The 13742-nt window shown below is 36.1% G+C and overlaps 1 protein-coding gene across 1 annotated transcript; it reads right to left on the reverse strand.

The window, feature by feature from the left end:
- Nucleotides 1-513: 513 nt before the first annotated feature.
- Nucleotides 514-12496, reverse strand: wnt2 (wingless-type MMTV integration site family member 2). The gene is made up of 5 exons (XM_048169109.1): nt 11782-12496; nt 11312-11532; nt 8722-8999; nt 8306-8570; nt 514-1498 (listed from the first exon to the last, which is right to left on the reverse strand). The coding sequence occupies exons 1-5, from the start codon at nt 11862-11864 to the stop codon at nt 1293-1295; spliced, it is 1053 nt and encodes a 350-aa protein (XP_048025066.1). The 5' UTR covers nt 11865-12496; the 3' UTR covers nt 514-1292.
- Between the last annotated feature and the right edge of the window lie 1246 nt (nt 12497-13742).

Consider the following 13742-nt stretch of genomic DNA (forward strand, 5'->3'; position numbering starts at 1 on the left):
CTTCATTCTATTCTTCTGCAGTCCAGAATATCAGCACAGCTGTAAGGTTTGTTTGAGCTGCGCCCTCTACTGTACAGGTATGATTTTGCATTTCCTTCAGCCTGAGGCTTATTCATTTCACTTTTGGTGTGAAAGGGCCTTTGCATTTGCCAAAAAACATGTTATTAAAAAAACAAACAAGCAATTCCAGCCCAGGTGAGAAAAAGTAATGCAACATTGTAAAGCATTACTTTTAAAAGTAATTTTTCCCAACATTGTATATGTGCACATTTACTACATAATCAAACTCCCTACAATAATTATGATAATTATTGTGATAATAATTGTGATAATTATATATTATAATGCTCTTTTAGGGAATAATACACATTCATGTACTGAAACATTATCATTTGGACACTGTTGGGGCAGAATTCATTAACTTCCTATGAGGTTTCAATCAACAGATTAATTATTGTTATAAAGCATAAATATGTGAAAAAAGACAAATTACAAAGTTTTGTTTTTATAAAATGCTTTATGTTATTACTTTTGAGGTTAGAGAGAGACCATCTATTTGAGATGTCCTGAGGGTGTCAGCACTGAGGCTTTTTGAGGGCTTTTTTGTCAGACAGTTTTCTTTCAATCCTCTTGCACAATAATAATGTCTATTTTTTTTTTTTTAATCTAGCTCTTATTTAGAGCCACTAAATGAATGAATCATAGGTTTTCTAGCCTTTATACAGACTGAATAGGCTATACTTCAGACAAAAATGTTTATTCCAAAGTGATGTTTACTCCATCTAGTCATTAATTGTTTATATCACATTTGACATATGAAAAATGACCAATTTCAGAAAGCAAAAATATAGTTTATAGTGTTTACTGCAAAACAGGACAACAAACTTTTGATGAATATTTGATGTAACATAGATGTAAGTTTTATTTTAAATTACATAGAGTTTGTATTTACATTTCAAAACATGAAATACATTAAAGATAAACATTCTTATGCTCCAAAGCAGTAATAAATATTTGTATTATTGGGGGGGGGATGTTTTATGAGCAGTATGTTAATATCTCTCTCTTCATCCGCACAGTCACGCAGTGCCAAAGCACAACCAAAACAATGTCCTTCCACAAAATGCAAAACTTACATAGTGTACCTTTAAGTTGCTGGTCATTTGTATATGCCATGCTGCAATGTCTGGTCTACTTTTATCTAACTTGCCAGAGAAAAGCACTGTACAAGGTCAAAGGTTTGAGGTGGGATCTTTCATTTAGAAGGTAACTGAAGTGCAGGAGTTGTGAGGTCATGACTGGGTTTTGCAGGTATGCACATCTACCTCCTCTTCGCAGTCCCTGCAGTGAACAGCACAACACCAGTGGAACTTGCACTCACACTTGGTGGTGCGGCTCACACGTGATGTGTCATAGCCCCGCCCACAACACATGACCTCACAGCTGTCAGCTCCACGGGATGTACGGTTGCATACTCGCCCACCAGTGCCCACAGATCCTGCAATAAGACAAAAATGAGACATCATAAGAAACTAAATGGCTACATCAAAAATGTACAAGGTATAGGTCCTCACTCAAATAACCATGTTTTTATGCCCTGGGCACTGATGAACAGCACATGAGTGTCATTTAGCCAACTAACATACAGTAGATGAGGTTTGGTCGAAACTGCAAAAATGACTTGCAATAATCTTGAAGCATCAATAAGAATGTGTTGAAAACTACAAACCAAGTGAATGAAGTGAATAACACTGATTATCTCTTCGTCACGGCACATGTTAGTGGGTGGGATATATTAGGCAGCAAGTGAACATTTTGTCCTCAAAGTTGATGTGTTAGAAGCAGGAAAAATGGACAGTTGAGCGAGTTTGACAAGGGCCAAATTGTGATGGCTAGATGACTGGGTCAGAGCATCTCCAAAACTGCAGCTCTTGTGGGGTGTTCCCGGTCTGCAGTGGTCAGTATCTATCAAAAGTGGTCCAAGGAAGGAACAGTGGTGAACTGACGACAGGGTCATGGGTGGCCAAGGCTCATCGATGCACGTGGGGAGCGAAGGCTGGCCCGTGTGGTCCGATCCAACAGACGAGCTACTGTAGCTCAAATTGCTCAAGAAGTTAATGCTGGTTCTGATAGAAAGGTGTCAGAATACACAGTGCATCACAGTTTGTTGCGTATGGGGCTGCATAGCTGCAAATCAGTCAGGGTGCCCATGCTGACCCCTGTCCACCGGCCGAGGCAGTGTGATGCTTTGGGCAATGTTCTGCTGGGAAACCTTGGGTCCTGCCATCCATGTGGATGTTACTTTGACACATACCACCTACCTAAACTTTGTTGCAGATCATGTACACCCTTTCAAGAAAATGGTATTCCCTGGTGGCTGTGGCCTCTTCCAGCAGGATAATGCTCCTGCCACAAAGCAAAAATGGTTTGAGGAGCACAACAACGAGTTTGAGGTGTTGACTTGGCCTCCAAATTCCCCAGATCTCAATCCAATCGAGCATCTGTGGGATGTGCTGAACAAACAAGTCCGATTCATGGAGGCCCCACCTCGAAACTTACAGGACTTAAAGGATCTGCTGCTGATCTTGGTGCCAGATACAACACACCTTCAGGGGTCTAGTGGAGTTCATGCCTCGACGGGTCAGGGCTGTTTTGGCAGCAAAAGCGGGACCACCACAATATTAGGAAGGTGGTCATAATGTTATGCCTGATCGGTGTATACACACACATATACATACCATATATATATATATATATATATATATATATATATATATATATATATATATATATATATATATATATATATATTTTTAGAACAACAACAACAACAACAATAATCTTATTTTAATAAAAATATAAAAATGCATTGCCACAAATACAAAATAATCATCTATGTAAGAGTATTAGGGCCAAGCAATAATAAAAAAATAAAACCATCTCGAGATTAAAGTTGTTAAATTTCAAGAAAAAACGTGTTAAATTTCGAGAAAAAAGTCGAGATAAAATGTTGAGAATAAAGTCATTAAATTACGAGAACAAATTCGTTAAATTATGAGAAAAATGTTGTTAAATTTCGAAAAAAAAGTCGAGATAAAATGTTGAGAATAAAGTCATTAAATTAACAAATTTATTCTCGTAATTTAACGAATTTGTTCTCGTAATTTAACGACTTTTTTCTCGTAATTTAATGACTTTATTCTCAACATTTTATCTCGACCTTTTTCTCGAAATTTAACGAGTTTTTTCTCGTAATTTAACGAGTTTGTTCTCGTAATTTAATGAGTTTATTCTCAACATTTTATCTCGACTTTTTTCTCGAAATTTAACGAGTTTGTTCTTGTAATTTAATGAGTTTATTCTCAACATTTTATCTCGACCTTTTTCTCGAAATTTAACGAGTTTTTTCTCGTAATTTAACGAGTTTGTTCTCATAATTTAATGAGTTATTCTCAACATTTTATCTCGACCTTTTTCTCGAAATTTAACAAGTTTTTTCTCGAAATTTAATGAGTTTGTTCTCGTAATTTAATGAGTTTATTCTCAACATTTTATCTCGACCTTTTTCTCGTAATTTAACAACTTTTTTTCTCGTAATTTAATGACTTTATTCTCAACATTTTATCTCGACTTTTTTCTCGAAATTTAACGACTTTTTTTCTCGTAATTTAATTACTTTATTCTCAACATTTTATCTCGACTTTTTTCTTGAAATTTAACGAGTTTGTTCTCGTAATTTAATAAGTTTATTCTCAACATTTTATCTCGACCTTTTTCTCGTAATTTAACGACTTTTTTTTCGTAATTTAATGAGTTTATTCTCAACATTTTATTTCGACTTTTTTCTCGAAATTTAATGAGTTTGTTCTCGTAATTTAATGACATTATTCTCAACATTTTATCTCGACCTTTTTCTCTTAATTTAATGACTTTTTTTCTCGTAATTTAATGACTTTATTCTCAACATTTTATCTCGACTTTTTTCTCGAAATTTAATACGTTTGTTCTCGTAATTTAATGACTTTATTCCCAACATTTTATCTCGACCTTTTCCTTGTAATTTAACGACTTTTTTTCTCGTAATTTAATGACTTTATTCTCAACATTTTATCTCGGCTTTCTTTCTTGAAATTTAACGAGTTTGTTCTCGTAATTGAATGAGTTTATTCTCAACATTTTATCTCGACCTTTTTCTCATAATTTAACGACTTTTTTCTCGTAATTTAACGAGTTTAACAACTTTAATCTCGAGATGGTTTTATTTTTTTATTATTGCTTGGCCCTAATCCTCTTCCGTAATCATCTGTTTGTGATAAGGCCAATGGAAATATTAGAGGGGCAGGTAAAATTGTTATTGTTGGTCCTATTAATTAAAAGGGGTCATCAACATACTTTTATCCATTAGTATTGATACGTTGTACTGCTGGAATCTATTAATGCAGTGAATATTTGAACAAATTCCTGAAGCAAGCAGACCTCGACTGAATAGTCATGTGTAGTGCCTGGCAGATGTCTGATAGTGTCCAGACAGCGCTGTCTTGAAGAGGCTGGGTTTGTCGGCACCATGTAAAAGGATGACCGCTTGGTCCTTGGTCAGATGAGGGACTGATGATAGAAGCTATCAACCATTGCTCTGGGTCTTCATCACATACTCATTTCAACAGCTCTAATCTCAACAACCCCGCCCTCTATGAGGCTGACGCGTCGCTGATTGTTGCTGATACAGAAATTGCTAAAGACCTTGTATAAACCCTTGCTTTAATGCCCCCTCTGAGTGACAATCTACAGTCTTTGTTTATAAAGATCCCTTCGATGCCAATCAACACTCAGAGCTATACAAAAAACATTTTTCTTAGTGGTTTAACCAAGGTGAGAACAATCCTACAGAGAAGGCCAGAACTGTAAAACACTTCAGTAGCACCAGCATTGGTATGTCACCGCTGCTCTATTGAACTCAATTGCAAGTAGGCAGGCATGTGTCTGGGCATGACACGGCCACTCCCCCCCACCCCACAGCAGTTCATCAGGCTGGTATGCTGGGCGGATATCGTTTACATCATGGGCAGCCCTTACCTGAGCGTGGATCTGCTTATTGAATTAAGATGAGGGGGTGCCAAGAGATGAGTTTAACATGTGTGACCATGGTGAGAGCTAGTAATTGATTTCACACTTATGCAGGAGAGGTATAGTATATGTCTCCTAAAACTGACATCAAACAGACTGCCCGGCTGAGAGTTTCTCACAAACCACCATGCTAGAGAGGTCAGCACTAAAATATGGTCGTCATGATTTTTTTTTTAAATGCACCTTCAGAGCTAATGAGAAAAAAATGGACAAGATTTAAAAATATTACATTAATAAACATGACATTTCATATCTTCCATCAAAAACGAAACTGTCTCAGACTGCATCCGAAATCGCATACTTAGTTCCCTACTTTATAGTAGGTGAAAAAAGTATGTGAAAAGTACTCGGATGACCTAATTCTTCTGGCGAGATTTTGAAGTGAGCATCTGATGGACACTTTACTATCCCGTGAGGCCTAAGGAGAGGATTTGTGAATGACAGTGAAGCGATGCAACTGACACCGAAAGTCACATGACAATGATAACGTGACGGATGTAGTATGTGCGCATTATATTCATACTACATACATCCATATTACACTGCCCTGGCCAAAAAAAGTTGCTGTTTGGATGCAAACGCTTAAGAGTCTATGATTGGATCATTATTTTTTTTGTTATTAATTGATGGAGTGTGTAGCTTTTCATTTCTTAAACAACCATGTATGAAGACACATCATGGCCATATTCCAGGATGACGAAGCCAAGAGTCATCACGCTTAAATTGTGAAAGAATGGTTAGGAGGGAGCATGGAGAATAATTTTCACACATGAATTGGCACCTCTGAGTCCAGACCTTAAATTCATTGAAAGTCTTTGGGATGCGCTGGAGTAGACTTTACAGAGTGCTCGACTCTTGCATTGTCAATACAAGATCTTGACCAAAAATTGATGCACCTCTTGATTGAAATAACATCACAACATTTATTTTCATCAAGAGGAGCATCAGATCTTGTATTGACAATTAAAGTCTACTCCAGCACATCCCAATGTTGTTTTGGACCCCAATGACTTCCACTGGATTGACTAAAATATTTTGTGTGTGTGTGTTTTTGTATTCTGGCAAAGAAAGTGGTACAAAAAAAAAGTCTAGGAACAAGTTTGGAACAACATTTTTGGATGAACTAGCCTTTTAACTGTATTTTATGATCATACAAAATATATATGCTTATAAATGAGCAGTTATACTGACATACAATAAATAATAAATACCTAAAGTGGGTTCAACCTTCATCTCAGGGCACTTAAAAGAGACATGACCTACCTCTCTAAATATTCCTGCCAGTTTTAGGCAGAAAATATAGAGGTGCCGCCGTGGAAGGCAGTGATTTATAGCATTTGCGCGTAGGGATTAAATTTCAGCTCCCGTTCTGCCCACAAAACTGTGGTAATGTGTCTAAACACAGCGTCACCTGATAGCAGGGATCATCTGCAGTCTGACAGGCACCCCCTCCCTTACTGCTTCCCACATAGGTACACCTGGTGTTATTCAGTATGTACACACACACACACACACACACACACACACACACACACACACAGAAAGGTAAAAAGAGATAAACCTCAGCCTTAGGGAGGGAATCTTTACCGGCATTCGGGTTACAGGATTGGGTTATGACTATTGTGTATGTAATAACCAGCTAAATAGCTCCCGTCCTCTGATTACAACGGTGTTTGGGGGCAAAGACTAATGCCTTGCTGATTTTGAGCAGAGTGTGGGAGTCTTGCAGGGTGGAGACACAAACAATGGGTTATGAAACATGTTGGAACACTACAGATTTGATATAACAACATAATTCACCTCTTGAGGAAATAATTAAAAGGATTGTTCACCAAAAATGAAAATTCTGTTATTTACTAATTTACATGACTTTCTTTCTGATGCAGCACAAAAGACAGTATTTTGAGGGAAAAAAAAAAGTCCATACAATGAAAGTCAATGGGATTCAGTGTTGGTTTGTATGGAAGCTTGTTTCCACCACGGAATAAAACAATTTGCGACTTTTTATCTCACAATTTTGACTTTTTTTCTTATAAACTCACAGTTCTGACTTCTTTCTCGCAATTGCGAGTTTATATCTCACATTTCTGACTTTTTTCTCTTAATTGAGTTTACATCTCGCAATTCTGACTTTTTTCTTATAAACTCGTAATTCTGACTTTTCTCACAAATGCAAGTTTATATCTCGCAATTCTGACTTTTTTTCTCACAACTGTGAGTTTATATCTCACAATTCTGACTTCTTTCACCAAATTGAGGTTACATCTCGCAATTCTGACTTTTTTCTTATAAACACGTAATTCTGACTTTTCTCACAAATGCAAGTTTATATATCTCGCAATTCAGACTTTTTTCTCGCAATTCTGACTTTTTTCTTATAAACACGTAATTCTGACTTTTCTCACAAATGCAAGTTTATATCTCGCAATTCAGACTTTTTTCTCGCAATTCTGACTTTTTTCTTATAAACTCGTAATTCTGACTTTTTTCACAAATGCAAGTTTATATCTCGCAATTTTGACTTTTTTCTCGCAATTCTGACTTTTTTTCTCACAACTGTGAGTTTATATCTCACAATTCTGACTTCTTTCACCAAATTGAGTTTACATCTCGCAATTCTGACTTTTTTCTTATAAACACGTAATTCTGACTTTTCTCGCAAATGCGAGTTTACATCTTGCAATTCTGACTTTTTTCTCGCAATTCTGAGTTTATATCTCACAATTCTGACTTCTTTTCTAAGAATTTTAAGATATACATAAACTCGTAATTGCAAGTTATAAAGTCCAATTCCGAGGGAAAAAAATACTGACTTTTTTCTCAGAATTGGAAGTTTATATCTTGCTATTCTGACTTTATAACAAGCAATTGCAAATTTTGATCATGCAATTCTGACTTTAGAAATTGCAACTGCGATTTCATATCCCAGAATTCTTCTTTATAACTTGAAATTGCAGTTCTGAGGAAAAAAAGTCAGAATTGTGAGATGTAAACTAGCAATTGCGAGAAAAAAAGTCAGGAATTGTGAGACTTTTTTTTTTTTTTATTCAGTGGCAGAAACAAGCTTCCATACATTTGGACCCCACTGACTTTCACTGTATAGACAAAAAAAAAATAAAAAAAATACAGTCATTCTTTTTTGGGTAAACCATGGGTTATGGTTTTCGCCCAGCACACTTACCAGACTCATGGTCCCATATACAGTAGTCAGGCGAGTCTTCAAAGTAGACAAGGTCATTTTTGGTAGGCCTCTTAAACATCCTGTAGGCACTGGTGAAGCCTGTTCCATACTGGTTCATCACCACCTGAATGGCATTGTTGTACTTTTTGCGGAGATAGTCTCCAGTCTGCCTGAAGTCTGCCATGGCTAACCAGCAGGTACGTACATTGCATGAGCCACTGACACCATGACACTTACACTCTAGGTTCATAAAGCGCTTCACTGCCTGTAAATAAAAAAGAAGACAATGTCTGTAGTAAACCTCTGACTGCTCCGTCTCCGATTGCATGAGAATATGGTCATGGATTATTATTTGTCAAGATTTCATTTCGCAATATGTGTCTCAAAATCTGTTTGCAAGAACACAGAATTGTTACCTTCCTCCCTGCACGGTTGTTGTGCAAGTTCATGAGCGCTCGTGCATCTCTCTCCTTCCTCTCCTTGGCGTCAATGAAGACCTGAGTGAACTTGATTGCATGGTCAACATGATCGCTGCACCCACCCCAGTCGAAAGCTCCCTTGGCATCACGAGATGAGCCCTTTTTTCCGGGGTCGCAAGAGCAGTTTTCCAGTTCACCCTGACTGCATGCCCTGGTCAAGGTGTAGACCATACCTGCTGAGGAGATGGCATAGACAAAGGCGGCCTCACGACTGCCTAAAAAAAATAAAATAAATAATAATAATAATAATAAATGGCATCGGAACCCTACAACCCAATAAACCAATATTTACAAGAACAAGAACAAAGTATGTACAAATTAACAACCAAAATACAATCTCAAACACAAAGAGAGGAGCTGGTAATTATATAAACTTTAAAAAAAAAAAAAAAAATGTAATTATATAATTTTATGTTTTTGTGTGTAGTGTATACACAGGCAAAATTATTTTAATAAAAAAAAAAAAAAAAAAAAAAAAAAAAAAAATATATATATATATATATATATATATATATTATAAAAAAAAATTACATTTAAATTTTATAATTAAGATATACAAGAGGGTAATTATTTAAACTAAAAAATATAATACACAAATTTTTGTGTGTATATCTATATATTTATATACTGTATACACACAAAATTTGCATTATATATATTTAATTTGATCTAAAATTCAAGTTAATTACTTAACTTTTGTATAATTGTTAATATATGTAGGCTACAGACACGCATAATTATTTTAAATGTATGTTATATATATTTAATTTTATTTTGTATGTTATATTATATAAGTATTATAAATATAATAATAATTAAGGTAATAAAAATCATAATAAATTATTACTCATAATTTATACATTTCTGTTTAGTCATTACATTTACAGGTCAAGTCGATTCATAAAATAAATGCTGGCTTTATATATTTTCAAACTGATCTCATAATCCATTATAGAAACACAAGGTTTACTTCAGAAAGATATATGTCTGAGAGAAAAACTATACGTCTGCGTTTGAGCATATGTGTGAAGGTTATCACGGTGAAAAGCTGTCTGCTATGAGCGTATAAAGAGAAGGAAGAAAGAACAACAGCAGCCACAAACGACCGCCTGAACAAAAGTTCTAAGCTGCAGCTTTTCACATGTGTACCAAAGATGTTTCCGTTCGGCAGCTTTGTCAGACAGAAGGAGAAAGCCTGCCATGAAATCCCAATTGTTTTAAATTAGTGAGCTGACATTGACAATAAGTAGATTCTCACAGTGTCACAGAGAAGTTAGCAGTCTTTCTGGGAGGTCTGAATACCTTAAAGAAAGAAGATTAAAGTCAGAGGTTTAACCTAACTTTAATGTGCAGAGCAGCTTAGAGGCCTGGGACACAGAGTTACTTTGCGGATGTTCCCATTAATATGATTTTACACGGAATGAGAAAACAGAGACAGAGACACTTACAGTCGCAGACCTAAAGTCACAAAACTGCCAATTACACCTAGTTAAAGCATCAAGCTGCTGAGCAGTTCTGAATTAACTTACCAGACACAATAATCCAGCCTTTGTTCCCTAAACTGACATAAATCTTGAACACAATGGAAAGTAAAGGATACACTTGCATGCTAAGTGAGACTTTTGTGAGGTATCGATTCAGATTACACCTAGACATCTTGAGATGATCACAGAACAGTATTGTGTTGTTTACGGGTCAATGACATGACATTTTTTTCAGATATGTATTTAGTTATTTAAATATATAGCCTAAAATGCAATACATACAGACAATGACTAGAATCGTTTGTGTTAAATTTATAAATTTACACTCTAAAAATTCTGGGTTTATTTCAACCCATGTTTGGGTTAAAAATATGAACAAACCCAACCATTGGGTTTAAGGCTGGGTTTGACTATATTTGACCCAAACATGGGATGAAATTTTTTTTTATAGTTTAAATCATTTTGATATTTCTTATGGGGCTTAAAGTCACAATCCATGTGTCAACTTTACCAGGTGGTATAAATTTGTATTATTTCTTTAGAGAAATACAAGAAGACAAAGTTATTTCAGTATAAAATTTTCAAAGTCAGTGTTGGTATAACCAACATGAAGGGAATTTTGCTGTCAACATGTTGACAACATTTTATTGTCTTGTGGAAAAATTCCTTTTTACTTGGTTACACTGCTTTTTCAAGAGTCAATAAATCAACACCGTTTTGTAGAAAATGGCATAACTGTTTAAAAAAAATGTATGCTAACATGAACAGGATTACATTTCCACACGTTTTAAACTTGATTTTTTCTCCTTTTTAATAATCTCAGATATCCTTTTTATACTATCTGATAAGAATCAAACCACATCAAAACAGTGCTGCACACACAGATGAGCAAAGAAGGGTCAAAAGCACACCCAGTTCATCAAGTTTTACTTTCTGTAATAGGATCTGATATCAGATAAGGAATTTCACTGCAGGTTGAGTGTAGAGAACACACTGTATGTACAGCCCTTATACTTGAAACAATACACTTAAGGCTTACTCACTTCGATGCAAAAGCCTCCCAAAAAGATTGTGCTCGCGCGCCATGGTATTGCAATTCCACCGGTGGTTCCTGAACTGGTGCTGACATTCTCCAATCCAGTTTTTAATCCCAGCTCCTATAGCCTGCATCACCTTGGGATGCTGGCGGCACAACTGGCGTTGTTTGTTAATTAACCCAGGGATGTTGTCGCACATCACTTGCGATCCAAGAGTGCCCATGTACCTGCATAAAAGATGAAAGCAGAGGGAATGAGCGATGGGAATCTCTGAAAGTCATCATGTTTCAACACACAACCGCGTAGTCAGCAAATTCATTTCATAAAATAAAATACAGTTCAGCGTAGTTTAATTTTTCAGTGCAAAATCCAACGCAAACATGACTTTTTTTTAACCACATCGTAGTCTAAAACTATTTTAATTAATTAAAAGCCTCACTAAAACATATTTAAAAGAGAACAAAAACTGTACCCACCACCACGATGCGTCGACCCTTGATGTGAACCAGCAAATTGCCACGGACAGATAAAAACATATTCCACTTGGCAAAAAGTTCATATTATAAAATTAAGTATTGATACACTCATTCGTTCAGGCACTTGTCTGCAGTTTAACAACAAATAAATGAAACGCAGAGTGCATCGAATGCTGAGGCGGTCGGAGCAAATTGGTTATTTACTCTCTCCGATCAAAAATCACTGGAGTGACGCGACACAAGCGAGCTGAGCGTCAAAGCATCGTGAAGTGTGATGTGTGGAGCTGCAGACACAGCCTGATGCTCGTCCTCGGGCTGAAGTGGCTGCAGATAGCTGATGATCTCCTATCAGGTTTAAATTGCTTACACAAGGGGTGGGCGCAGTCCTGCCTCAGGAATGAAGTGAAGAAATTAGATGTCTGAAAGTATCTGTTCAGGCTAGCTTGACACCAGCCACAGGTTTTGGCTCATTTCCAAAGCAGCGAAAGTGTAGAATGTGGTCCAACGTGAAATGCCTATCCATATCCTTCTCCTGAGACCCAGAACTAAATTATAATTATTAGGCCTATTATCTTTATAGCCCGTTATATTAAATTGATCACTTTGTCCATAGCTATTAGGCTATTGTTAAATTGGGGATCAGATTTGAAAAACCTGAAGAATATCTCTAAGTGGTCTTTTCTCAGAGAATAAGGATTAATTGGCTGAAAGCACAAATACTTCTCATCCTATCTTTTCAACAAACAGCTCTTGATGATGTGCATTGAAATTGGATTATCACATTCTTTTGAACTTTTCACGAACTGTTCAATTGTCGCACAGAATTTCCTCTATCTTTGATCACCAGTTATGTGAAAGAATTAATTTGTCCTTCTTCCTTGTATTGTGAGGTCCTTTCTACCGATGGGAACCAAGATTATAAGGAAAACCGGATTCTTCTTGTGATCTCCGTGAAAAAGGAGCGGTCGCGAGAGTGCGGAGAAGACTTGTCATCGGTAATATGATGGAATTTAAATTGGCCTAATTTCATCCTTTTCAAGTCAATACGGAATGACTTCTGAATCCTCTCAGTGGTTTTGAAATATCACTATCCCTAAAAAATACATATATCATTAGTCAAGAGATTGTCTAATGAGCCTGGCAGCTCTGATTTATTTTATTACAAACGTTAAGCCTTCCAAATTGGATAACCAGTGAGCAACTTATTCAATGACTCTCAGGCCAACCAACTTCCTTCACTTCCAACCAACAAAAAATCCTTCTGTAATTGTCTGGGCAGAAAAAAAATTGTCTAAAACAGTACTACACTAATTATTTTTCTGTTACATTTGTAAAACTATAATAATCTGACAATTACCGTTTGTAAGTTTTGTTGCGTATTTCCCCCCGCTAGTGTAGGCCAGTATGGGTGCGCTTAAGTCATGTCGAAAAGATCGTATTTAAGTGTTGAACGCACATGAACGCCACCACAAAGTCGTAAAGAGGGAAGCCGTATTGACCGTAAAGTCGTATTGACTACCATTTGTATAGCCACAACAAAACCATAAAACCATGCTTATTCATGGTTACCATGGAATAACTACAAGAACCATGTTTTTCTGGTTTTATTTGTACTAAAACCATGGTTATTTAAGCCCCGATCTTTACCAGTTGGGGTCGTGTCAGTGAGAAACATGGCGGAATAATTTTTAGCCGTGACATTGTCAGGCTTTTTTATTTACAACAAAATAGGCTAATTCCCTGCACAAAATATAATAGCATTGTAATAACAATATAATATATACACTGTAAAAAAAATAAGCAAAATTTACTTAAAAATATGTGTGCGAAAGAAAAATTTAAGTAAATTTCAAATATGGAATTAACTAACTCTACTTGATAGGTAAAATGAACAAAGAAAATAAGAAATTTTAACTTGGCCAGTAAAAGGTTGAGTAATTTATACTTTGTTGAAGTTTCTT

This window comes from Megalobrama amblycephala, linkage group LG19 (genome assembly GCF_018812025.1).
Source record: "Megalobrama amblycephala isolate DHTTF-2021 linkage group LG19, ASM1881202v1, whole genome shotgun sequence".
NCBI lineage: Eukaryota > Metazoa > Chordata > Actinopteri > Cypriniformes > Xenocyprididae > Megalobrama > Megalobrama amblycephala.

Bases quoted from the DNA above. Each gene is read 5' to 3' on its own strand.
- wnt2 (XM_048169109.1), bottom strand. From the start codon at position 11,864: ATGAACTTTTTGCCAAGTGGAATATGTTTTTATCTGTCCGTGGCAATT. The intron at 9,000-11,311 runs GTGAGTAAGCCT...TATTTTTTTTAG, and splicing joins TGGGAGGCTTTTGCATCGAA to GCAGTCGTGAGGCCGCCTTT. The intron at 8,571-8,721 runs GTAACAATTCTG...TTTTATTTACAG, and splicing joins ACAACCGTGCAGGGAGGAAG to GCAGTGAAGCGCTTTATGAA.